General features: G+C 48.1%; 1 protein-coding gene across 1 annotated transcript in view; it reads left to right on the top strand.

The window, feature by feature from the left end:
• The window catches only part of VWF (von Willebrand factor), a 127,247-nt gene that overhangs the window by 61,947 nt on the left and 39,022 nt on the right, over positions 1-26,278 (top strand). The window contains exons 19-28 of the mRNA XM_080914051.1: positions 7,844-7,947; positions 9,427-9,565; positions 11,508-11,642; positions 14,500-14,646; positions 18,222-18,362; positions 18,515-18,628; positions 20,187-20,343; positions 20,724-20,882; positions 21,928-22,063; positions 24,577-25,955. Coding sequence (XP_080770177.1) covers positions 7,844-7,947; positions 9,427-9,565; positions 11,508-11,642; positions 14,500-14,646; positions 18,222-18,362; positions 18,515-18,628; positions 20,187-20,343; positions 20,724-20,882; positions 21,928-22,063; positions 24,577-25,955 — 2,611 coding nt within the window. The remainder of the gene's footprint in view (positions 1-7,843; positions 7,948-9,426; positions 9,566-11,507; positions 11,643-14,499; positions 14,647-18,221; positions 18,363-18,514; positions 18,629-20,186; positions 20,344-20,723; positions 20,883-21,927; positions 22,064-24,576; positions 25,956-26,278) is intronic.

Here is a 26,278-nt window from a genome sequence, read left to right as displayed (position 1 = left end):
CTCAGGGCAGAAACCATAGAGGAACTCTGCTCACTGCCCCCTCTCTCTTTGGCTTAGGCTTAGCTAGCTTTTGTATGTAACTCAGATCTTTCTGTCTAAGGAATGGTAACACCCACAGTGGGCTAGACCCTGCAGTCTCAATTATCAATCAAGATGATGTCTTACAGATATGACCACAGGTCAATGTGATTACTCCCTCTTCCATGGTGACTTAAGATTGTGTCAAGTTGACAATGAAAATACAACCAAGACAGTGTCCTTGTACCATAACACAAGTTCATTGTGGCTTCTGTATACTCACACTTTCTTTTCTGGCTCCACTAAATGACTTGTGAGGTCCTGGCAGAATCCCACGATTCTGTTCCTGGGGCTGGGTCTAATGCTTGTTTGAGACCTCCTGGCTTCTCTGTTTACAGTCTAGAAATGACGGCAATGTTTGGAACATGCCTGAGTCTTCTGACTTCCTTCCCTCCCTCTACTATTAAGCTTTTTCTTCTTTTCCCTTCTTCTTCTTCTTCTTCTTCTTCTTCTTCTTCTTCTTCTTCTTCTTCTTCTTCTTCTTCTTCTTCTTCTTCTTCTTCTTCTTCTTCTTCTCCTCCTCCTCCTCCTCCTCCTCCTCCTCCTCCTCCTCCTCCTCCTCCTCCTCCTCCTCCTCCTCCTCCTCCTCCTCCTCCTCCTCGTGCTTCTTTCTCTTTTTTTTTTTGAGACAGGATTTCTCTGTGCAGCCTTGGCTGTCCTAGGAATTCACTCTGTAGATCAGGCTGGCCTCAAACTCAGAGATCCATTTGCCTCCTGAGTGCTAGGATTAAAGGCATATACCATCACCTCCTGGCTTTGGCCAGTTTTATATAAAATCTATTATACATATATTATTATCATCACCTTGAAGAATGTAAATTCTGAACTCTTCTTTTACAAATGTACCCTGTCTTTCTGCTGTCTGTGACTCTAATTTCCCATACACAAAGTTATGCACTGAGGGACTAAGGCGAAACTGTAGAGGCCAGTGTGAAGGTGGGTGGGGTGGCTGGAGTGAACACCAAGGACTCTGCCTGAGGAGCTGTGGGTGTTCCATCGCAGAAACCAGACCTTATTCCATGCCCTCAGGACAGCTGGACACTGCGGCATGTGCAGGACAGGAGTTCTGTTCTGTACTTCCTTTCTAGACCACCCCCCAATGTTCTATTAATTCTCTTTAGGATGTTCCCCATCATCTTCTCCCCTGAGGCTTCCAGAACCATCTTCTTCTATAGGGAGGTAGGGACTGGCACTTACTCTGGGCAGCGTGACTCACACTGTAGGGAAGGATGCTTGGGGTCTATGAGAGGAGGAACCCAGTCCCATGTCTGAGCAACAAGCAGTGGACTAAGAGACCCTGAGATAAGGTCTCATTGTGAATAGCTCAGGAATTTGTAGGGACAGTTGTCCCTATGGTTTTTCTGGGGGTGAGAATGGGGGTAGGTAATCTTGACTTAAGAGAATCCTTAGGTAAGAAAAGGGACTTTTTCAGCCTCATGTTGGCATTGGGAACTGTTTAATTTATTATTATGTTAAAGATTAAAAAACAAAAGCAATTGAGGTGATGCTTCATTTTGTTGCCCAGGCTGGTCTTGAACTCCTGGGCTTAAAAGAAATTCTCTGCCTCGGCCTCCTGAGTCGCTAGAACTACAGACACACACTACCATATCCAGCTAGATCAAGGCTTCTGTAAAGGAATTGTGTGTGTGTGTGTGTGTATGTCTAGAAAAGCATCTAAATAGTATTAGATATTAATAACCACAGCAGTTGGATCAGATCCCCAATTCTGGCTGAGTGTGTGACCTTATATCTATGTTCTAGACACTCTGGGGGGGCACTCCTTTCTCACCCAGAAGCCCCTAGTATGTATTCTCAGAAACACGTGTAACTGAGGCCCCCTTACAAAAGCTTCTGTCCACAGAGGTTGGATTGTTTTCACAACTGCTTCATTACAAGGCTGACTGATATGCAGATAGCTGGGGCCAGATTCGGCAGAGCAGAGGAATCTATGTAATTTATGAAGTGTGCACAGCGTGTTGGCTGCAGAGCCCTACACGTGTTCCTGGCCACAGCACAAAGAAAAGGGAGCTGGGAACCTCTTGCCTGGGTGCTTCTGATGGTGCAGATCTCATTCCCATGGCTGTTCCTTCTGCTCTCTGTGTGATGAGGGAGTTGAAGAAGGGGCTAGGTATTCTGCATCTGGTGACTTTCAAGGGTGTGGTCACCAAGTCGTTTTGTGATGGAGGCTGATCTGCTGAGAGCAGAGAAACACAAGGAGGAATGGGATGCAGGGGCTAAGCTAGCATGTCCTCCACCCTCTGGCCCCACACTTGTATATAGACAGTCGTTCAGTCTTTATCTGAATCCCAGAGGCCTCCTCTGTAATGTATTCAGCATCCCTTCTTCACTTGGTTGGCTATGGATGCAAGGGAGATGTATACAAAAATCAGTTAAAAAACAAAAGGCATGGGGTTAGGGATGGACCACAGTTAGGGATGTGATTTTCTGGCATGCATGAGGTCACAGGGTTCAATCTCCATGGTGATAGGACAGGCCTCTAGGTGGAGACAATAGGAACAGAAGTTCAAAGTCATCCTCAGGTTCATGGAGTGTTGACCGTCAGTCCAAGTTGGAGATCTTGTCTCAGTGAAGCCAGGAAGTTCCATAGAATTGTAGTAAGAGCTGCGCTTACTGTGTTTGTGAATAACTGAGGGTCAGTTTTAGAAACTGTGTGGGTCATCTCCTCGTCCTGCCACTGGCGGGCCGGTGTTAGGTCCGTTTTCTCACATTTCCAGTCTGTTGTGGATCAGTGCTTTTAAACACAGTGAGAATGGATCGCCTGAAAAATAGAACAATAACAGGTAGTTTTAAGAGGTATGTCTTGGTTACTGCTCTACTGCTGCCATAGAGCATCATGACCAAGACAACCTGTGGAAGATGGAGTATATGAGAGGCTACATGTTCAGAGAGAGAGAGTCTGCTCAGAGAATGACCATCATAAGGAGAGTGACAGCAGGCAGGCAGGCATGGCGCCGGAGCAGTGGCTGAGAGCTCACATCCCTACCTGCAAGTAGGAGGCAGAGAGAAGATAACTAAGAATAGTGTGAGCTTTTGAGACCTCAGAGCCCACTCCCTGCGACTCCCCTCCTATGATAAGGCCATACCCTCTAATCCTCCCAAAAAACTGTACCAGCTGAGGACTGGGTATTAAGATGAGGAACCGATGGGGGCTTTTCTTCTTCACGCCATGGAACGTGAGTCAGTGTAACAGCCTAGGTTCATCTCTAGCACACCAAAAGACAACAAAGACCAACCAACAAACTAACCAACCATCCAATCGTTCGTCCATCCATCCATCCATCCATCCATCCATCCATCCATCCATCCATCCATCTATCCATTCATCCATCCATTCATCCATATATCCATCCATCCATCCATCCATCCATCCATCCATCCATCCATCCATCCATCCATCCATCTATCCATCCAACTATCCAACCAAGTAACCAAAGTATAGGATCCACCCAGTTTTCATCTTTTTCTGCCTTCTCATTGCCATTGGTCAGCTCTGACACTGGCCTGACATTGAGTGGCCATTGTCCTCTTCTGCAAACCATGTTTCCTTCATGCACATCCCCTCTAGACCTAAAAGCACGTCTTTGAAGATGTTGGAGGCAAATGGGGGAGGCCATCTCCTTCTCAGTGTTAGAGACCTGGCTCCTGCTGATCAGAGGCCTTCTGCTCCACCACAGACATCAGATAATCTGCCCCTGCAGCTGCCCCCAAGGCCTTCTTGCAGGGGTAGGGGGTGGGATGATTTTATAGGTGGCAAGAACCACGGTGGTACTGATTTGGTGCTACCAGTCCTAGGTCCCCACACTCAGTGGCCAGTCACCTCAGATCTTTGTTTCTTCCCCTGTAGTACTGGGTTACAAGAGTGTTAAAGATGGCAGATAGTCACAGACATTTCAGCTGCCTGTGTCATGGTGTCAGGGTGACCGCTGTCACAGTAAGTTCATGCAGATAAACCATGGATGGTGGTAAAGGGCTTCCCAAGTCTTTCCTGATGCGTTTGAATCTATGTGACAGGCTTTACTTTGTTGTTCGGGCCGATCTGGAACTTACTAGGTAGCCCAGGCTAGTACTTTTTCTTTAATTGAAAAATGCTCCCAAACTTTTTGCCTGGAGCAGCCACTCCTTTAAGTTAGGAAATTACCTATGTTTGCCACTAGTCGGCAGCAGAACACAGCCAGTTGCCCTGTTTCTTGTACTCCTTGTAGGAGTCCAAGGCAGAGCCAGGATCCTTCAACCTAGACCGTAGGCCAGGATACTGGCTTGCAAATATTTAGGCCTCTGAGGAAAGTATAGCATCATTGTCTCGGAGATGGTGATTTATCCTTTGAAATCTAGCAGCTACGTCTTTCAGACTGGTACCCAGCTTTGCCGGCATTAGGGAATGGCCTGCCAGGAACTGAGAGACAAAGGAAACTATTCTTAAAACTAGATCTCAGGTACAAGGTTCCCTCTGGAATGAGCTTCATTTTTGGACACCAGAGATTTTATGGGGCCTCATGCATGCGAAGTGAATGCTCTATTAAGTAATAAGCATTCGTGACATCCAAGAAAGCTCATCTCTCTCAAGATCCTTCCCGCGGTCACATTTGTCACCTGACAAGGTTCATTGAACCATGGTAGGAATATGCTCACTTGGTTAATGAGCAAGACTTTATAAAAAGCTTACACCGTGACCAAACCCCACGGGAAGAGTCACTCACACGTTAGGAAAGATGAGAATGCTTTCCTCCCAATCAGCATGTGGTGCAGCTCAGCTAGCCCGAGCTGTGGCTATGAATGCAGTAGAACCACTGAGGAGAAGGTGACGGCAGCCATTTTGGGAGCGCGAGTAGTCTGACATTCAAGTCCAGCGAGGAATAGAGGAATTTCCAGAGAAGGGTGACAGGAGTTTTTCCTGCCTCATACTTGTTCTTGGAACTGGCCGAGGATGAGATTCTGACCTTGGATAATACTTTCTGAATGATCTTTGAGCTGATAACCCGTGGTAGATATTCCTGCCATGTTTTCTCGAGTCTTCCACAGGCTTCATAACTTTTATCTCAGCACCACTGTGGTATTCTTAAAGGCCATGCTGGACAGAGGTGGCTGCCTTCAGGTCAGACTCTCAGCTTCAGTGACTTGCCACAAAGCTCAGTTATGGCTGCTTACCCGGCTTGTCTGCTTCCTGGCCACTTCTCTTTATTTCTGTGGTTTCTTTAAGGCTTTCTCTGAGTGTTTTTGACCGGGCTTTTATGTATATCCCATCTTTCTCAAGTCAGGAGTTTCCACACAGTGCCTGAAAAACCCTTTCCTTTCCTTTAAGGTCATGTTTTGCCTCCTCCCCAGTCCCCACACCAATGTTGTCTTGATAGCAGCCCTCTCTTAACACGGAGCCCCTATCTTGATATTGTAGTGACGGTTCTAAGGCAAGTCAGGGCAGAGAGGAGAGCATGCCTAGCCAGTAACAACCCAGAGGAGGGGAGTTTGTTAGAATAGTCATGGCAGCGCCGTCCGATTGAAGAGCTGAGATTTGACATGCTGTCTGTTGGAGAAGGGCTGGGCACATGGGCCCGCCTAGATGAAGCAGGAACAGAGAGATACTGGAGCCTGGCTGTACTTGGCAGTGGGGTGACTCTTGGAAGAGAGGTAAGCACAGACAGTGCGCACACCAGGAGGCCTGGGAGCCATGCCTGCTTGGAGGTGACGGGCAGAGAGTATCCCTCAGAGGTGAGACGTCAGGGGAGCAGGGCTAGGTTTTCCCTTCCTGCCTAAGCAGTCTCCACGGCTGGAGCAGTGTGCACGCTCCTGTCAATTTTATGGTAGCCACTAGGTGTCGGACTTCACACTGAAGTCTAAACTGACAAAGCTTGGAGAATGTGGGCACAAACCTTTTTTTTTTTTTCTATCCAACTTTTTAATCTATTCTTTGTGAGTTGCACACCATGCACCCCCGTCCCACCCATCCTTTATTGTGAACCTTGGAAGGCTCTTGAAGGGAGATGTTTGCAGCCCCTCCTTGTTCCAACCAACTGTCTGCCTTCTCTGTTGATCTCTTAGGCTTCTTCTAAGAACCGTGGTCTCAGGCTTAAGCACTATCAAGGAAACAGTGGAACAGCTTCTTCCTAGCTCTTTACACCCATACTGTTCCACCACGTAGAGGGCAAGGGACTTGAGGACACCTCCTAAGGCAGACAGATGTGGTGCTAATTGGAGAATATTAATCTTTCTACCTCCCAGTATACGTGTGTGTGTGTGTGTGTGTGTGTGTGTGTGTGTGTGTGTGTGTGTGTGCACATAGTTTAACTGATGATTCTTCCATGGGAATCCTCTGCATACCCCTGTTCCCAGGGTTTCATTTAACTTGAAGGTCTAGGAACTCAAGCTTGCAGGGGATTTTACCAGATCCCTGGACTGAAAATTGTGCAGTAAGTCCTACTTGCTAAGTAGCTCTGGAGCACCGTGGCTGTGGGCCTTCACCTAGGCTGACCCAAGAAGGACAAGAGGGGGTTACAGGGGAGGACATATGACCAACGTATATTATATCACTTCCAAGGCGAAGTCCTGCCGTGCAGCTATGCAGGGCTGCTTCTTGGTTGAGGTGGCAGAGGACCATGGTGGTGGGGTCAGGGTGGGCTTGGCAGTGCTTCTTAAACCCACCAAGCCAGAAGGTCATGTTTCTTTCCTACCCACATGTCTCTAGCAGACCTAGGAAGTGTAGCATGCTACAGGGTCACTTCCCGAGGGGTTGAGGAGGGAGGAAGGAACCTCTGTGGATAGCATGTCAGAGCATCGGGACTGGAAAAGGTGACCTTGGGGGGAGGACCATCTGATCCTGCATGTCCTGGACACGCTTTTAGCTTGGCTTTGCTATGTCTCCTCTGGCCACTCCTTAGTCCCTGGAGGAGTCCAGGGAGTCAGTGCTTATTAATTCTTGTCAAACACGATAGCCATTTTCTCTAATTATGAATATAACACCCACTCGTCAAAGAACATTTGGGAAAAGAAATTAAAACTAGAAAGGAAAATAAGCCCAAGAAGTCCTGTATCCAAGCTTACTACTTGGAGGCAACATCCTTTTTTCCTTTTAACCATAGTTAAAAACAACAGTCTATATTTCAAACACATGAAATTTGGTTCACATGTGTGTACAGTTTTCTTCCCCACTAAAAACAAACAAACAAACAAACAAACCCTCACAGCTTAGGTAGGCACTGCTCACCTCATTAGAGTCCTCTGAAGGCTCCTCTAGCAAGCCACAGCAAACCAGCTCCCGGGGAATCCTTAAGAAGGGCATCATTTACCTGTCTCTGAACACTGGACTGCTTGCTTTCCTTTCCCAGTTCATTGGTAAATAATTCTCCTTTATCCTCCATCCATACCCCCACCTTCTCTGGGGACACCCTTTGTGTGACATGGCTGAGTCTGGGATCTGTACTCCCAGGGGTCCTGACATGGGTTTCTGAAGTCTTTGTAAACATGTTCTAGGTTATGGCACCCAGCAGGATAGAGGCAGTCGGAGTGTTTGGTGGACAGGAAGACACAGTGTAGAAGATGCTCACACCCCAGCCTGCTGTTGACTCCTGCCCTGGCTACTCTGTCCCTGAGTTTGGCTACTCTGTTGCTGAGCTTGGCTACTCTGTCGCTGAGGTTGCCCTGGTTCAGTGCCTCTCCTCATGCTGGCTCCTGGCAGGCTAGAGCATCTGGATACTTTCTCATCAGGGATTGTTATCAGTTTCTATGGCCCTTGGCTTTTGTTCTTTTCCTTTAGGTCCGGCATGAAAACAGGTGTGTGGCCTTGGAGCGGTGTCCCTGTTTCCACCAGGGTGAGGAGTACTCCCCAGGAGATACGGTGAAGATTGGCTGCAACACCTGGTGAGGCTCTGGAGGATCTGGGGATCAGCCATCATGATCTGTGGACACAGGACTTTTGACACTTGTCCTCACACCTCGTGGGAACCCGAGTGCTGTTTTCCTTACTCTGCCTCTGTTTCCCCATCTGTGAAATGCCCCTTTCCATTACTTTGCTCAGTCACACCCCTGCTCCCTACAGATGGGCACTTCTGTTCTGGGAGGATCTTATTCTACAGAGGACCTTGCAGTGACTAGGCTGGGAGTGGAGTGGGTTTGGAAAGGTCCTTTCAACACCCTCTCCCTCCCTCTCCCTCTCCCCCCCCTCTGTCTATCTCCCTCCCTCTTTCCCTTCCTCCTTCCCTCCCTCCCTCTTGCTCCCCTTCCCTTCTTTCCCTCCTTCCTCTCTCTCTATTTTTATTAATTGTACAAGGCAATCATTTCATAGACATAATGCATACAACGTGCTTTGCTCACAATTCTCCGATGTCACCTTCCATTGTCCCCCTTCCTACTTCCACAATTCTTTCCCCTCCCCCAAATAGTTCCCCTTCTACATTTGTATCTTTTAAATAAATCCAGACCCTACAGATGAGAGAAAACATAACTGTCTTTCTGAGTCAGGCTTAACTCGCTCAGCACGATGATCACAGGTTCCACCATCTTCTGTGCCAGTGATGTATTTTGTTCTTCCTTAAGGCCAAAGGGATCAAGGCCCATCTCCTCCCACACGCTCTGTGTGTTCTGAGAGTGGGCTGGAGGACACAGTGGCTTGGGAGGCCTTGGTTTCCTTCTGCCCTTCTTTGTCTATCCTTCCTAGGCACCCCTTTCTGCTCACCCTTTTACTTCTGGGCTATCGACAGTCTTAGGGGCTCACGTGGACAGAGATGGGAGAGGGGATCAGTGCCTGAGGCCTGAGCTCACCACCTCTGACGCATGAGTGGGCTTCCCTCGATTGGCTCTGGTTAAGGGCACCGAGGGGCGGGACATGTGGCCAGCAGATCATGATAGATCTAAACACATAACCGCACACAGAAGACTGCTCCTGGCAGATTCACACTCCCTTTCTGTTTTTCAGCCTCAGAGTGTCCCTGATGCTTCATTTTGCAATCTCTGTTGGTCTAAAGGGGTTTTAGCCTCAGTATGTCTGTGGTACAGTGGCTAGTCTCAGGCACTCTAGCTTTCAGGGTGAGGCTACATTCTAGTGAGTCCATGGTAGATGGCTTAGAGAGGACTTCACCTTCTCATCCCCCATCCCACTCCATTATCTTTGCTTCCTCCTTGGAACTAGCAAGCAGCCTGGCCTTCCTTTCTCCTGCAGACTCTGTGCTGAGCTTTGAGGCCCATGTGTCTTTCACTGGCTCCAAATGCTTAGCTTCTTGAGGTTACTTAAGTGATGACCTAGCATCTTCTACATCCTCCACCGCCTCCCTCTTTCCTGAGACACGATTGAGGCTTTGGTGCCCAAGGTACAAACCAGTAACACTTGATTGCTTTCCCTAGTGTCTGCCGGGACCGGAGGTGGAATTGCACCAACCACGTGTGTGACGCCACTTGCTCTGCCATTGGCATGGCTCACTACGTCACCTTTGATGGACTCAAGTACCTGTTCCCCGGGGAGTGCCAGTATGTTCTGGTGCAGGTGAGGCTGAGGATGCGGAGACAGGGTGCTGTCTGTATCTAGGAGAGCAGAGGATGTTGTAGTCTCTGGGTCAGGTTCTGTCTATAGAAAGGACTTTAGCATTTGGTTTTGTCAGAGTAGGTTTTTTTTTTTTTTTTTTTTTTTTTTTTTTTTTTTTTTTTTTTTTTTATCTCCCAAAGGATGCCCAAAGATATAGGAGGTTTAAGAACAGAATTTTGTTTTCTGAGCTGGATTGGTGTGGTACCCTTTAGGCCACTTTGGCACTGCTATAGATTAGAGAAAGATGGCTCTTTATTTTGGTGGACACCTAAACCAGGATACATGGGAGCTTATCCTGGATGGATGTCACCTTCCCTGGTCACCCATTGCTCTGAAGTATTCCTGGGCGGAGGGATGGCCTGCATGAGCCCTGGACTGTGCTGCCTGAGCTAGGGTCCTATTGAACTTGCACCATTTATATTCTTAACGTGGTGAGGAGGAGAGGTTTGGGGGCATTCTAGTGAGCCCTGCCGGCCCCAGTGCCTCCCCGGCCCTACTTTGTGGGCTCCTGTGATTTCTTCTGTTGGCTGACACCAGATAGTTCACCAAGGAGGACAAGTGCTTTTCTCAGAGTTGAGATACTGTGACACACTGAACTGATATGGCTTCTCTGTCCCTGTTCTCTGGGAAGGAGGCTGTTTGGGATGATCTGAAGGTAGGACTTCAAGACCATAGAGGGAGATGCTGGATCTGTGTGGCAGGCATTATGGGTAACCAGGGTCACCATGTGCAGAGCATGCTGGGAGGGGGTGGGACCTCCAGGGAATCAGCTAGGCTGGCCTCACATACCCTAGGTCACCTAGGGAGACAGTGTATTGGGGAAACAGTGCACGTGCATACACACACACACACACACACACACACACACACACATACACACACCTCTTGAAATGGCTTTTCTGATGCCTCTGTGCCTGTGTGTACCCTGTGGGGCCCCCCTCCCCCTGCTCTTTTCCTTAGCAAAGGTTCAATGCTTCTCTCAGCTTCCAGAAACGATGGCTTTAGCGTGTGGAAAGGAGCCAGTGGCGTCACCTTTGCCAAGTGCCCCCTGGCTTGCAAACCTTCCCCAGTGGCTCATTTTTCAGGATTTCCCTTCAAGACTGTGTGTTTATTTTTCTTTCCCACTTGGGTTGTCTTCTGGGGCCATCCCTGTGAGAAACATCATTAGGTTTAACTTTCTCCTTCCACAAAATCAAATGGTGACAAGAACCAGGCAAGCGACCACAGCCTTGTCCAGCTTCTAACCTGTGGGACCTAGGAACCAGTTAAAATTATTTCACACAAAAGTGCCAGGAAGTGGCCTGGTGGCCACCTTACAGATGCCAGGCTGTGTTTTCTGTATCTCTCTCTGTGTGTATGTGTATATATGTATATCATTACACGTAAACACATACATACTTAAAAGTATATTTGTATACATATATCGGTTTACAGGTAGGTGCTTGTGTGTACATGTTTACATATGTGCGTGTATGTATGTGTTTAGCCATGTGTATTATATGCTTGTACATGTGTATGTGTGTATGCATATGTATGTTTGTGTGTATGTTATGTATATGAACGTGGAAGTGTACATGAATGTGTACTGTGTTTGCATATGCATGTGTGCATATCTGTGTAGGTATATGGGTAGGTGTATGTTTATGTATGTATTTGTATGTGGATACATGTGTCCTCTAGCTCCCTGTTTCCCTTTGTGTTTGCCACTGTGCTGAGCATGGGTACCAGGGTCATCTGTAAGGTCTGAGGTTAGACCCTTGAGAGAGTTTCCCTGTAGCTACCTCTCTCTTTCCCTTGAATACAGGGTGCATCTGATGATATTCTCTGACCCTAGAAGTCACAATGTCATCTTCTGGTCTGTGAGGAAGGGTCACCTTTCCCTCTCGGTGCCTTCTCTCCCTAGGATTACTGTGGCGACAACTCTGGGACCTTTCGGATCCTGGTGGGAAATGAGGGTTGCAGTTATCCGTCAGTGAAATGCAGGAAGCGGGTGACCATCTTGGTGGAAGGAGGGGAGATTGAACTGTTTGATGGAGAGGTAAGCGCCAGTCTCTCCCCTTTACCTTTATGTCCCACTGTTGATAGAGAATGAGGTCGGGTAGCATCAGCTGGTCCTTCGAGCAGAATGATTGGCAGGCCAGTAGAGACAGTGTGAGCCCACTGGGATTGGGCATGTGTGGGAGTGGGTCTCCTACAGTGATCGATGCCTATGTACGAGGAGGGAGGTGGGGGGAGAGGAAGTGTTGACTGATGGAGGTGAGCTGCCTGTGGCAGGCAGGAGGAGCTTCTCTTCCACTCTTTCATGTACAGTGGTTCCCCCTTAGCCACAAAGGGATAAAACCCCTGGCAGATGCCTGAAATCACAGGCAATACAGAACCCATTATACTCATCGGTAATGGCTCAGGGCTTCTATTGCTGCAATGAAACGCCACGGCCTAAAAGCCAGTTAGGTAGGAAAAGCAAGTTGCCTTACACTTTCATATCCTTGTTCCTCATTAAAGGAAGTCAGGACAGGAACTCAAACACGGCAGGAACCTGGAGGCAGGAGATGATGCAGAGGCCATTGAGCGGTGCTGTTTACTGGCTTGTTTCTCATTGCTCAGCCTGCTTTCCAATAAACTCCATGCCCAGGGATGGCACCACCCACATTTATCACTAGTTAAGAAAATGCCTTACAGGATGGAGACATTTTCTTTGTTTCTCTCTCAACATAGTATCTTTATTGGTTAGTTGGGAATCTCATGCACCCTCTTCCCATTCCTCCCAGGCCCACCCCCCCAAAAAATGAAAAAAATACACCAAGTGTAATTTGTGTCGCCGTGTTCTTATTGGAGCATGGTTAAACTCCCAGTGGTCAACCATCTAAAGATAACAGAGTTGCCCCCTGCTCCTAACCGCCAGAAGCCATTAAAAAAAAAAAAAACAAAACAAAACTGTGAAGAGCTATACTTCTGCATCACAAGCTTTAAGGGCTCTCATCTATGGACTCAGAGGTATTTTCTTAGTTGAGGCTTCCTCCTCTCGATGACTTTAGCATGTGTCAAGTTGACATAAAACTATCCAGCACCCGCGATGATGTCTGATTATTAAGTGGACTGAGTTAAATAGCATTCATTTTGGCCAATGCTTGCAATGTGTTGTGATGGAAGTTACCTGAAACTTAATCAGCACCTCGGAATGGTTCACTCAACACTCCTTAGTCAACTGAAGTAAGCAAAAACAAACAAACAAACAATCAACCCCCCCCCCAAAAAAAAAAAAAACAAAAACAAAACCAAAAAGCCCTGTAGGAAGGCAGAAGTAATGCCACACAGGGACGACTGCAGGCCTGAATAATTACAGGTTGCGTTTTAGCTACTTTGTATTCTAAGGGGATTTTTAAAAGACTGAGCAAGCACACTGGTACCGGGCTCTTCAGATTAAGATTTCTGAGATGCGGAGAAGAGGAGCAGAACCAGCAGACGCAGCCTCTGTCCCAACAGCCTAAGAAGCGGTGAAGTTCAGATCCCGGGTTTCACCTTGACGTTCTGCCTCAGTAGATCAGGATGGAACCCTGGAATCTCCGTTCAGAGTGGATGCTTGTCCTTGGGTCGCTGAGTTGATCCAGCTGGTTTGGTTTTTGTGCCGTGCTACAAACTCCCAAAGTCTGGGTTCATTTGCTCCCGTGGCCCCTGCTTTTACCCTGATGTTTTGTTAGTACTCAGCCCTGACAGCTGGGACCTGGGAGTGCATTTTCCACAGACAGGGAAGGAAAACTGTTTAGCAAGTTTGCTGACTGGAATGACGGCAGCAAGGCCGTATAGGAGATGGCGGGTCTCCTGGGGGTTTGTAGAGAAGATGAGCCCCGTGTGAGGAGAGGAGATCTCTGAGGAGTGACAGGTTCTTGGTCTCGGCCTCTAGTTTATGCATCTGACAGTCAGCCAAGCGCTCTACTGTGGGCTTCAGTGGTGATGACTCTGGCAGAGTAAGTAAGTGGTTTGGGCCAGACTTCTTCTGGAAGCTTCTGCCCGGAGCATGAAGCTTCATAGTCCCTGTTCTTCAGTCTTGATGGTAGTTACTTCACTCTGGAGAACGGAGGGTGGTAGGAGACAGGAAAACCAATCGGAGCTCACTGTCATAGGAGGGTAGAGTTTTTATCCCATTGACTAGAGGTGGTTAAAATCATTGCCACATTAAAAAGCAAGCCAGAAAGTCACCTCTAGATGATGCAGGGTTAGGGCACCCTCCCTTCTCGTGAGGTGACAGGAAGTGTGCTGGTCTCTTTCTCTGTGTTCTAACTGCGGTCTCATCATCATAGGGGGGCGGTAGGTCAGAAAGACACAGATATTTCTGAGTGGAGTGCTGGCCTCTGGGAGTTCTGCTGGATAGTAGTTGGTGGCACACACAGGACTCGAGGGCCAGCTCTGGCATTGGTGGGTGTGCTGGCTGGTTTTGTGTCAACTTGATGCAAGCTGGAGTTAATCACAGAGCAAGGAGCTTCAGCTGAGGACATGCCTCCATGAGATCCAGCTGTAAGGCAATTTCTCAACTAGTGATCAAGGGGGGAGGGCCCAGCCCATTGTGGGTGGAGCCATCCCTGGACTGGTAGACCTGGGTTATATAATAAAGGAAGCTGAGCAAGTCAGTAAGTAACATCCCTCCATGGCTTCTGCATCAGCTCCTGCTTCCTGCCCTGCTTGAGTTCCAGTCCTGACTTCCTTGGTGATGAACAGCGATATGGAAGTGTGAACTGAATAAACCCTTTCCTCTCCAACTTGCTCCTTGGTCAGGATGTTTTATGCAGGAATAGAAACCCTGACTAAGATAATGGGTGAGGCAGACAGAGAGGCTGTGTGAAAAGTGGGGGGCCCTGGACTCCCATTTCACCTCATTTTCCTGATTCTTCTTCCTTCAGGTGAATGTTAAGAGGCCCCTGAAAGATGAGTCTCACTTTGAGGTGGTGGAGTCAGGCCAGTACGTCATCCTGTTGCTGGGTCAGGCCCTTTCTGTGGTCTGGGACCACCACCTCAGCATCTCTGTGGTCCTGAAGCACACATACCAGGTCAGTTGGCCTTCTTGCTGCATCTTGCCTGTGGTTCATGTGGACTGACATCTGTTCTCTAAGTAGGAGCCTGCTGCCCTTGCCTGTTATATTGGGGAACAGTGGTTCTCTCTCTGGTCCAGTCTCCTTGCTCCCCACACAAGGAAAGCTAAGTGGTTATAGAAGGTGACTGCACGTGGGAGGGGGAGATATAGAGGTAGCTTTGACAGTGTCCTAACTAGCCCAGGAAGGCACACATTTTGTTTTCACTGAGGAGGAAGAGCAAGGACAGGCAGGGTAGCTTTTCCTTGGGTTTCTTAACCCAAAGAGGCAAATTAAATTTGCAAAATATTAAATCATCACCATCTGTTCTGGGATGTTGCCTTACCAGTGAGCCCAGATTAGCACTTGAGTGTGTGCACGTGTGCGCATGCACACACACACACACACACACACACACACACACACAGCTAGGCTGGGCTAGCTGTCTAGTGAGCTCTGGGAATTTACTGTTTCCATCTCCCTAGTCTGGGATCTCACATGAACACCACTATGAATGTCTTTTTTATGTGGGTGCTGGGACTGAACCCAGGCCCTTGTTCTTGTGTGGCAAGCACTTGCCTACCTGACTTACCTCCCCAGGTCCAAGGTTAACCCCTTTTGAGAGCAGAAAGACAATGTGTGGGTTTCTATAATTTTGGGGGTTTTGGTGGTATCTTTACATGGTGTGTGTTTGACAAGGGGTTCTGTTGACTATGGTGGCTGGTTTATTCTTGTTGAGAGTGGCCCCCACACCATCTGACACTGCCGTCCATGTTTAGATTGTGAAGGGAGTGCTTCCCTGGGATAGCCCGTTCCATTTCTAGGAAGGTCTAGCAACCTATGTTTCTGCTCAGTGTATTGGACTGTTCCAGGCACTTCGTGTACAGCAAGGGAAAAAAGAATCAGGTGTGAGTATGTACATGTATGTATGTGTGTCTCCATGTGTGTACACGTGTGCGTTTTCATGATGCTGTGATGAATCACTACAAACGCAGCAACTCCAGACAACCCAAGTGCACTGCATTTGAGCTCTGGAGGCCAGAAGGCTGCAGGGCTGCGTTCCTGTGGAGCTTTTACACTTTCTGGAGGCTGACTGCATTCCTTGGTTCGTGGATCCACCTCCCATATTCAAAGTGAGCTGCTATTCAGTAGCATCTTCAGGCCTCCCACCCCCACACTTTCACACTCGGCCCCTTTCTACTTCATGTCAGACTCTCGTCACATACAGCTTGCTAGATGATTCAGGACATTTTCCTACTGCAAGATCGTAACCTAAGTGCACTAAGTTCCTTTGTCCTGGCTATTTCTCCATGTTCTGAGTACTCGAAGCTGAGCACTTTATGAGGAAAGGTTTACTCAAATCTCATTATTATTGTTGGAGGTAGAAAGTGTAGGGTTGGATGGTTCCCCTGGTTTGGTCTTTGGTGGGGATCATCCTGCCTGTGGTAGATGAAGGCAGAGTAGGCAGGGAAATGGAAATGACCTTGTGTAGATGGGTCACATGTGAGACCTGCTTAATTTTATTTTAATTAAAATTCTGTCTATCCATCCATCTGTGTGTATGTATCTACCTATCATCTATTATGTGTGTATGTATGTATCATGTATATATGTATCTATCATCTATCTATCATCTATTATCTATTGTGTATGTGTATGTATGTATCATGTACGTATCTATCTATCATCTATCATCTATTATGTGTATTTAGGTATGTATATATCGTGTATGTATGTATATATGTATGTATCATCTATCTATCTTTCTTCCTACCTACCCTATCTATTTTTCTTCCTACCTATCAATCATCTATCATCTATTATGTGTGTATGTATGTATATATCATGTATGTATGTATGCATGTATATATGTATGTATCATCTATCTATCATCTATTATGTGTGTATGTATGTATATCATGTATGTATGTATGCATGTATATATGTATGTATCATCTATCTATCATCTATTATGTGTGTATGTATGTATATATCATGCATGTATGTTTGTATGTATATATGTATGTATCATCTATCTATCATCTATTATGTGTGTATGTATGTATATATTATGTATGTATGTATGTATATATGTATGTATCATCTATCTATCTATCTACCTATCCATCTATCATCTACTGTGTGTGTATGAGTATGTACCATAGTGTGTGGAGGTCAGTGGACAACAGTTCTCCCTGGGCCTCCAGTGTGGGTCCCCGGGACTGAATTCAGGTCATCAAGCTTGGCAGCTGACTGAGCCATCTTCATCAGCTGAGCCATCTCAGCACCCTTTTCAAGAAACAACAACAACAACAACAAAAGAACAACAAAAATCTTACAGTGTGGGAACTGCCTGGGGTCCTATGAGAATGCCATTATTTCTTCCAAGGGTGACGTCACCAGTGACTAATTAAATCCAACCAGGTCCCACCTGAAGGTTACACCACCTCTCAAACTCACACTGGGGCCCCACACCCTCAGAGAATAAGCCCTTTGGGGATTTAACCACAAGGTCAAACCATGAGAAAAACTATGATACAATGTGGGTGACAGTCATAGCTCTCGGATCTGGGACGGGCATTTTGGATGGACTCAGTGTTGCTCTCTATAGCCAGGGTGGAGAGTATATTCGTATGGCCACATGACTTTGGACAGGGTAATTCGATGAGCCTGTCTGAACAGGTGACACAGGAGAAGAAGTCTTCTTGGAGGAGAGAAAAGCCGGGTGGGTGGGGTAAGATTTGTAAAGAACGAGGTGACCAATGTTTGGAGAGTTGGGCCAACAGGTGAAGGGGAGGGTGTTAGTCATTAACAGGAGTCTGGAGAGGCAGTTTCAGTGCCATGGCTTGTTGGGTAACATTCTCACCCGTTCCTCAATGACTTGTACATGTGGTTTCGAGCCAAATACTGCAAAATGGATTAAGCCACCTTTCCTTTCCTGGGACAGGGTTCTGACCATGTGCGGAGAGTAGAGTAGGTTTAAGACTGCCTGCCCATCTTCTCTGGTTCTTACGTGATGGTTTCTGCACGATCAGGCTTGTTCAGGACTTGGTGCACATGCCTGCCATGGAGGTGTGTTAGCCCTTCCCTGATGCCCTTTCTCAAGCTGTTGAGTTTTCCCCTGTCTCCTTGAACAAACCCCTGCCTGAAGCAAAGCAGGACCATTGTGTTCCCTCCTTAGTTCTTGTCTTCCATCCATTGACAGTGGCACCTGATGTTCTTTATGTTCATAGTCTGATGAGGGAGGCTAATGACCCACAGTGGGGTCCCAGGGCCAAGCTGCCTATATCCCTCTTTTGTCCTTGACTATGAGACTTGGGCACATGGCCTCTTTCTGTTTCCTTGGGTCAGTGTAGGTCAATGTGGATAAACACAGGGAAAGGCTCTGGTGAGGACAGAGTTTTGCTGACCATCCTTCTTCTCTGGTCTCTCTGCTTTATCTACTTCCTCCTCTTCCCTCTATTTCTCCCCATTTTCTCCTCCTCTGGTACCTTCCTCCCCCAACCTGGAGAGTGTGCCTGGGTTTACAGTGTGCGTCCCCAACCCTTCCCCAGGAACAGGTGTGTGGCCTGTGTGGGAACTTCGATGGCATCCAGAACAATGACGTCACCAGCAGCAGCCTTCAGGTGGAGGCAGACCCCGTTGACTTTGGGAACTCCTGGAAAGTGAGCTCACAGTGTGCCGACACAAGAAAGGTACATCTGGGGTCTGTGTGGATGGAGGGTCCTCTTGTTCTCACGGAGGGCGTGGTGATTGGAACTAGGTCTCTTGTGTGTCCCTCTGGGCTGAGTCCTTCCAGCAAGGCCATTTGATGTTTGGCCTCTCTGGTGCTCTTTTCTGTTCTCAGCTGCCACTAGATGTTGCCCCTGCCACCTGCCACAACAACATCATGAAACAGACGATGGTGGACTCGTCCTGCAGAATTCTTACCAGTGACATCTTCCAGAGCTGCAACAGGCTGGTGAGGCTTTGTGGGTGGAGGGAGGTGAAATGGTCCAGAATGGGTGCATGCCTTGAGGGTTAGTGTCCGTTGTGAACACTAACGAGAACGAGGCTGGAGCCCTGAAAGGGTTCATTCACCATGACAGCTCTTTCTTAGCTTCTAGCTGAAGAAGAGCATGCATAGTCTTTGAGGGAAGCAATGGCTGGCCGAGCTCTTTCTTTGTATGCAAGAAGTCTCTTGGTCCGAGATTCTCTTTGCATTGTCTCCAGTCAGAACCAGGGAATTCCTTTCTTGTTACCGTTCTATGTGTCCAGACTCAGTCAGAACCTTCCCAATCATTAACACACAAGCACATCAGCAAACAGCTGCTTTGGTGTCCGGTTCCCTTCTTGTTCAAACTCATTTTTTTTTTTTGACATTAAATTCAGCAATTTTGAGGTCTGTCAGGTTTTTTTTTTTGGCTTTTTTTTCATTTCTTTGTCTCAGACATTTCATAACATGTAGTACCAGGGCTGGAGAGATGGCTCAGTGGTTAAGACCACTGACTGCTCTTCCAAAGGTCCTGAGTTCAATTCCCAGCAACCACATGGTGGCTCACAACCATCTGTAATAGGATCTGATGCCCACTTCTGGTGCGTCTGAAGACAGCTACAGTGTATTCGTATGCATGAAATAAATAAATAAAAATCTTTTAAAAAGTATAGCACCAAACAATAGTGACACATTCTCCAAAGTGAAGTAGACTTCTCCCTCTGTGTGTTTGCATGCATGTGCACACATGCTCACATGTGTGATTGTGTTTGTACATCAGTGCATATCCATGTGCATTCCTGTGCTGTACCATAAACATATGGCTGAGGGGATGAATTCATGTATCTCAGCCCAGGAGAGCTCCAAAGGAAGCTTAGGTGCTATGGTTTGGGCGGCGTCTGAGTTGGAAGAATGAGGATGGGGGAGGAGTTGGGCTCTCAGGGATGTTGAAATGTCTTGGGAAAAGCAATTCGTTGGCTGATGAATTCATTTCCTCCTTAACTGCTCCGAGAAGCCCAAAAAGTCAAAGAGCATGGTTTGGAGACAAGAAGAGCAAGAAGTGACCACTGTGGTTGGTCATGGTTGTGGGTGACTTAGGCTCAAGGCCAAAGATGTCCAGCCAGACCCCACTGTCTTGCAAAGTTTCCCTGTAGCTCCTCATGTTCTAATTTATCTCTACATTCTGTTTGCTTAACACTGAGGCAAGGAAAGAGAGTGGCCGATCTCTGTGTGTTTATATGAAATTATTCCATACTCACGATTGCGGGGAAGGACAGGCAGGTAGGTGGAAGACAGCAGAGGAAACTTCTAGCAAATTCCAAAGGCATTTTCTAACATAGGAGAGGCTGGCAGTCCTGCCTAATTTAGTCCTTAATGGAATCCAGATTAGAAACAAAGGGATTTGCCTCTCTGCCCATCCATTCTCCAGGACTTGTGTTCTACGTTTCTGTGGCTCAGAAATCCCACCCCCATCCCTTGCATCTTAACCATAAGCCAGAGTTCTCTCTTGAGCTCATGCTGAGACCACTTGAGGTCCTTTCTGTAGGTGGACCCTGAGCCATACCTGGACATCTGCATTTATGACACTTGTTCCTGTGAATCCATTGGGGACTGTGCCTGTTTCTGTGACACCATCGCTGCCTATGCCCATGTGTGCGCCCAGCACGGCCAGGTGGTAACCTGGAGGACACCCACACTGTGCCGTGAGTTCCCAAGGCCTCAGATGCACAGCCTTATAAGCACCTTGAAGGCCTGGGTGGGGGTAGGGGCAGGGGAGCACCCTCCTGGGAGTGCTCTGATGAAGGCATGGATTGAAGACAAGCTATGAGACATTCATCCTAATGAAATGGTGGGAATGTGGAAACAGCGATGGCCTATCTCTTTAAGAGTGGGTGGGGACATGAAGACAGTTATAATGGTGGCAAGGGTGAGGAGGTCACAGTGGGACTGTGAGTAGGGTCATGGAGTCAAGATGGAGAGGTGGAGACTTCTGGAGAAATTCTGGAATGGGGTGGGGGAAAGACACTGGATTCTCACATTGCTGAGGGTCCCATGGTCACCACCTTTTCTTGTGTCCCCACAGCCCAGAGCTGTGAAGAAAGGAATGTTCGGGAAAGTGGCTACGAGTGTGAATGGCGTTATAACAGCTGTGCGCCCGCCTGCCCGGTCACGTGTCAGCACCCCGAGCCTCTGGCTTGCCCTGTGCAGTGTGTGGAGGGCTGTCACGCACACTGCCCTCCAGGTGAGGCCTCCTTGGCTGGAGCAGGCTGGAGGGACGGGTTCTTAGATGGCTAGGTTTCTTCTTCCTGGCTTCCATTGTCCAGAGGTGCCTCTCTCCACCCCCAGCCCTCAAACAAATCTGTTTGAGGGGGTCTCTTCGTCAAAGCCAGGCCGGCTCTGAGTTTTGCCACATTGGAGTTGCATCACCTGCCTTTTGGTTTTTCAGTAGTGAGGAAAGAACTCATGCCCCTGTGCTTTTCCACGTGGCCATACCCATTGCTTCTTAAACAGTCTTTTGTGGGCCTATTTGTGGATTTATCATATAGAGCAGTGGTCTTCCTTCCTTTTTTCCTTCCTTCCTTTCTTCCTTCCTTCCTTCCTTCCTTCTTTCCTTCCTTCCTTCCTTCCTTCCTTCCTTCCCTTTCTTCTTTCTTCTTTCCATTCCCCCTTCTCTCCCTCCCTCCCCCTTCTCTCCTTTTTTCCTTCCCTTCCTCTCTCCCTTATTCCTTCCCTCCCTCTCTTTTCCTTTCCTCTTTCTTTTGTCCCTTGAGTCTTGCTGTGTATCTCAGGCTATCTTCAAACTTACCATCCTCCTGTCTCAGCCTTCAGAGTTATAGAAGCAGCATGTTCCAGTAGAACTTGTAGTGATGGCAATGTTTTATCCAATGCAATGATGCCTAATAGATCAGAGGAAATGGCCTCTGCATCTCACTAAATCATGCTTAGTTTACTTAGGAGTAGCCTCATGGCATGGCATGTGGGATAGCCCAGCTCTAAAGCTGTTGAGTTCATGCTTGGGAAGAGTGAGCTGAGCCGGTGTTCCTTGCCTCCTTGAGGATAAGATTTCCTTTGTCCCAGGGGTCTGGGGGGTGGAGGGGTGTGGTATAGAAAGCTCCATCTCAGCTTCTCAGAGAAGTAGACAAGACACCAAGAAAGAAGGATGCTCCCTGTGTGTTGAGGTGACCACTGGAGAGTGGGTTTCTGAGCAGGTTCCCCTAGTGGCAGGTGGATGGACATACCTGGTATGAGAGGTGATTTGTGGGTTCCTAATGAGGTATCTTGTGCAGGGAGAATCTTGGATGAACTTCTGCAGACCTGTGTGGACCCCCAAGACTGCCCCGTGTGTGAGGTGGCTGGTCGGCGCTTGGCTCCTGGGAAGAAAATCACCTTAAATCCTGATGACCCAGCGCACTGTCAGAATTGGTAAGGCAGACTTGTTGATTGAATGCCTCCTATGCAGAATCTGGGCTCTGGAAAACAATTTCAGGCAGCATAAACTGAGAATGAGCTTAATTAGTCCATCTGTCTGTCTGTCTATCTGTTCGTCCATCCGTATACTTCCAGGCATTATAAACTGGGTGAGCTTAATTAGTCCATCTGTCTATTTATCCCCCTCCTATCCACTCACCTACCCACCCAATCCACCCACCCATCTATCTCTCCACCTATACACCCACCCATCCATTTACCCATCCACCCACTCATCCATCTATCCATCAATTCATCCATCCATCCATCCATCCATCCATCCATCCATCCATCCATCCACCCACCCACCCATCCATCCACCCACCCATCCACCCACCCATCTATTTCTCCACCTATACACCCACCCATCCATTTACCCATCCACCCACTCATCCATCTATCCATCAATTCATCCATCCATCCATCCATCCATCCATTTATCCATCCATCCATCCATCCATCCATCCATCCATCCATCCATCCATCCACCCACCCATCCATCTACCCAAACATCTTTTTGAAGTACTGTTGGGTTTGTTTCTAGTGTCTGATTTTCTTTTAGAGCTGCAATTCCATCCTCAATCTTTTAAAGAGATTTTTTTAATGCTTCTTAAGAGTTTTTACCCCCCCTTTATGGAAAACGGGTAGTGTCTGGGGGAGTGCAGTATAATATTCTAACATGGGTAAGCAGCGTGGGTAGTGAACATGTCTACCTCACTTTAATTGGGCATCACATCCAATATGAAGACAGGTATCTATGAATATTAAAGATCTTGGGGGGAATCTTTAAATGTAGGAAGGAAAGGGAGATGGGATTCTTGGTCCTCAAGTATAACATAAGCATCTTGGGGCTGTGGTCCAGGCCACAGGCTTTCAGAACCATGTGGGAAGACATTTACTGCTGTCACCCTGGGCTCTTGCTGGAACAAACTCTGGGAACCTGGCTTTGGGAAGGTGAAGGGTCCTGAGGGTAATTCCTGGGCTTTCTGAAGTCTTGCCCTTAGGTAGGGAACATTTATTAAAACGTTGACATAGTCAACACCACTCCCTGACACCCTTCAAGCCTAATGGGAACCTCGGCTCACTGGGGAGAGCCTGTGGCTGCAGCTGCCAGAGCCAAATCCTGCCCCTGCCATCTGTATAAACAAGAGTGCACACTGCCCAGGGTGAATTCTCCAGCACACACAGGAAGCCAGAAAGTATGTCACTCACGCACCGTTAACCAAGGATCAAGGCTATAAATTGCGGGATTATGAGGAAGTGGGATTAACTTCCCAGTAAGATCCTTCCCCCCTTCCTTGTGCTGAAACAGACACGAGGAATAAGGGGGTGGTGGTGTTCACTGCAAGCTTACTTAGGGTGTCCAGCTCAAAGGGAATGAAAACACCAGCCATCTCTTGTCCCCTTAGCTGGCCCGCAGGAAGGCACACAAGTATTTCAAGGCAGGTTGGGGACGTTGACTGGCAGTGAGTCCATGGGACATGCCCAGGGTTTAGGGCACTATCACCTTCTTGTATTTACTATAAAGATGGAAGACCAAAGGTGCAGAATATAGGAGGCCTATCCTGTGTCCATCTTGATTTTCCTCATGGTCTGGCTTACCCCTCTGCTTTCTAGAACATGACATGTTGGATACCGTGATCTCAGAAGTCTGGAAACTTGTCTAGTACTAGAGAAATCTGTGGGCTGGGCAATGACTCAGCAGACTTGTGGATATCGTGGTGCTGGGCTGAGGGCTAGCCAGTACTCGGTAGACAGCGTGTCTACCATCTGCCTGTTGGCAGAATGAACTGCAGAGATGCTGTCACTCCCCAGATACAACACATCTAGTCCTCCCACATCCCGTTTCTGCGAGACGAAGCAATGATTTTAAACTTCTATCCATCTTCCCGAACTCTTCTTACTCTACTTTGTCTTCCTTTCCTTCAGGTCCCGCACAGTTAAACACAGTTCACAATCCATACAGCTTAAGTTCCTCTCATAACGTCTATAATGGTTTCTAATGTAAACCACTTGTTTCCAGTAGAACATTTACAAGTCCCGGCGTGTGCCAACATCTTAGATGGATATTTGTCCTTAGAGACACTTATAAGAAGGTTTGAATTATAATTAAATATTAATGTGGCTACATAGATTGGAAGGAAATCAATGGTACATGACTATGGAGGACTTAGAACAACAGATTATCTTTTCAGGCTCTAAGATGGATTAAAATGTTAGGAAGCCTCTGCTTCCTCCTTATCCCCATCTCTGTCTCTCTCTTGCTGTGTCTCTGTCCATCTCTGTCTCTGTCCATCTCTGTCTCTCTGTGTATTCAAGACACAGAAAAATGGGAAAAATGGCATCTCACTTGGATGGGGCATGCTTGATTGGAGCAGGCAGGACATTCTACGGGGTACCTGCGAGGCAGTCCTACCTGCCCCCAGATCCTTCCTGAAACATTTTGGTTTCTTTCCCTTCCACCACAGTCACTGTGACGGTGTGAACCTTACCTGTGAAGCTTGCCAAGAGCCTGGAGGCCTGGTGGTACCCCCAACAGATGCCCCGGTCAGCTCTACCACCCCATATATTGAGGACACTCCTGAGCCCCCCTTGCACAGCTTCTACTGCAGCAAGCTGCTGGATCTTGTCTTTCTCCTGGATGGCTCCTCTATGTTGTCCGAGGCTGAATTTGAAGTGCTCAAAGCTTTTGTGGTGGATATGATGGAGAGGCTACACATCTCTCAGAAGCGCATCCGCGTGGCCGTGGTAGAGTACCATGATGGCTCTCATGCCTACCTTGAGCTCAAGGCCCGGAAGCGACCCTCAGAGCTTCGGCGGATTACCAGCCAGATTAAGTATGCAGGCAGCCAGGTGGCCTCTACCAGCGAGGTTCTGAAATACACACTATTCCAGATCTTTGGCAAAGTTGATCGCCCCGAAGCCTCCCGTATCATTCTGCTCCTGACTGCTAGCCAGGAGCCCCCACGTATGGCTAGGAATTTGGTCCGCTACGTCCAAGGCTTGAAGAAGAAGAAGGTCATTGTGATCCCTGTGGGTATTGGGCCGCATGCCAGCCTCAAACAGATCCGCCTCATTGAGAAGCAGGCCCCTGAAAACAAGGCCTTTCTGCTCAGTGGGGTGGATGAGCTGGAGCAGAGAAGAGATGAGATAATTAGCTACCTCTGTGACCTTGCCCCCGAGGCTCCAGCCCCTACTCAGCCTCCACAGGTAGCACACATCACCGTGAGTCCAGGGATCTCTGGGATTTCATCACCGGGACCAAAAAGGAAGTCCATGGTTCTGGATGTGGTGTTTGTCCTGGAGGGGTCAGACGAAGTTGGTGAAGCCAACTTCAATAAGAGCAAGGAGTTTGTGGAGGAGGTCATTCAGCGCATGGATGTGAGCCCAGATGAGACACACATTGCAGTCCTGCAATATTCTCACATGGTGACCGCAGAGTACACCTTCAGCGAGGCCCAGTCCAAGGAGGAAGTGCTGCGGCACGTGCGAGAGATCCGCTACCAGGGAGGAAATCGGACAAACACTGGGCAGGCCCTACAGTACCTTTCTGAGCACAGCTTCTCTCCCAGCCAGGGGGACCGGGAACAGGCCCCTAACCTGGTCTACATGGTCACGGGGAACCCTGCCTCTGATGAGATCAAGAGGTTGCCTGGAGACATCCAGGTGGTACCCATTGGGGTGGGACCCCGTGCCGACAGGCAGGAACTGGAGAGGATCAGCAGGCCCATTGCTCCCATCTTTATCCGCAACTTTGAGACACTGCCCCGAGAGGCTCCTGACCTGGTCCTGCAGACATGCTGCTCCAAGGAGGGGCTGCAGCTGCCTACCCTCCCCCCTCTCCCTGGTATGTTGGTACTCAGTGTGTGATGACCTTGTACTGCGGGCATTATCTGGTGATGCTATAACCCTGGGCTCTAATGCTAACTTCCTGGATCTTGGCACATGCTCAAAGCCCTGCGTCTGTCTGCTCACCGGCGTCTGTCCTGCCGTCCAGCAGAGAGCTCCGTTGTCATTCTTTTGGTGGGAAGGAGTCCATTGTTAAAATCTAAACAGTACAGAGGACATATAGAAATCTTGCAAGTCTTATTAATTCCCTCTTTCCCGCCCAGTCTAGATCACCTTCTGCCTGGCAGGTAGCTCCTGCTAGTTTGGATGATTGTTTACTGT

Source organism: Micromys minutus (genome assembly GCF_963924665.1).
Source record: "Micromys minutus genome assembly, chromosome: 3".
NCBI classification, from domain to species: Eukaryota; Metazoa; Chordata; class Mammalia; order Rodentia; family Muridae; genus Micromys; species Micromys minutus.
This window is presented reverse-complemented; position numbering and strand designations above follow the sequence as displayed.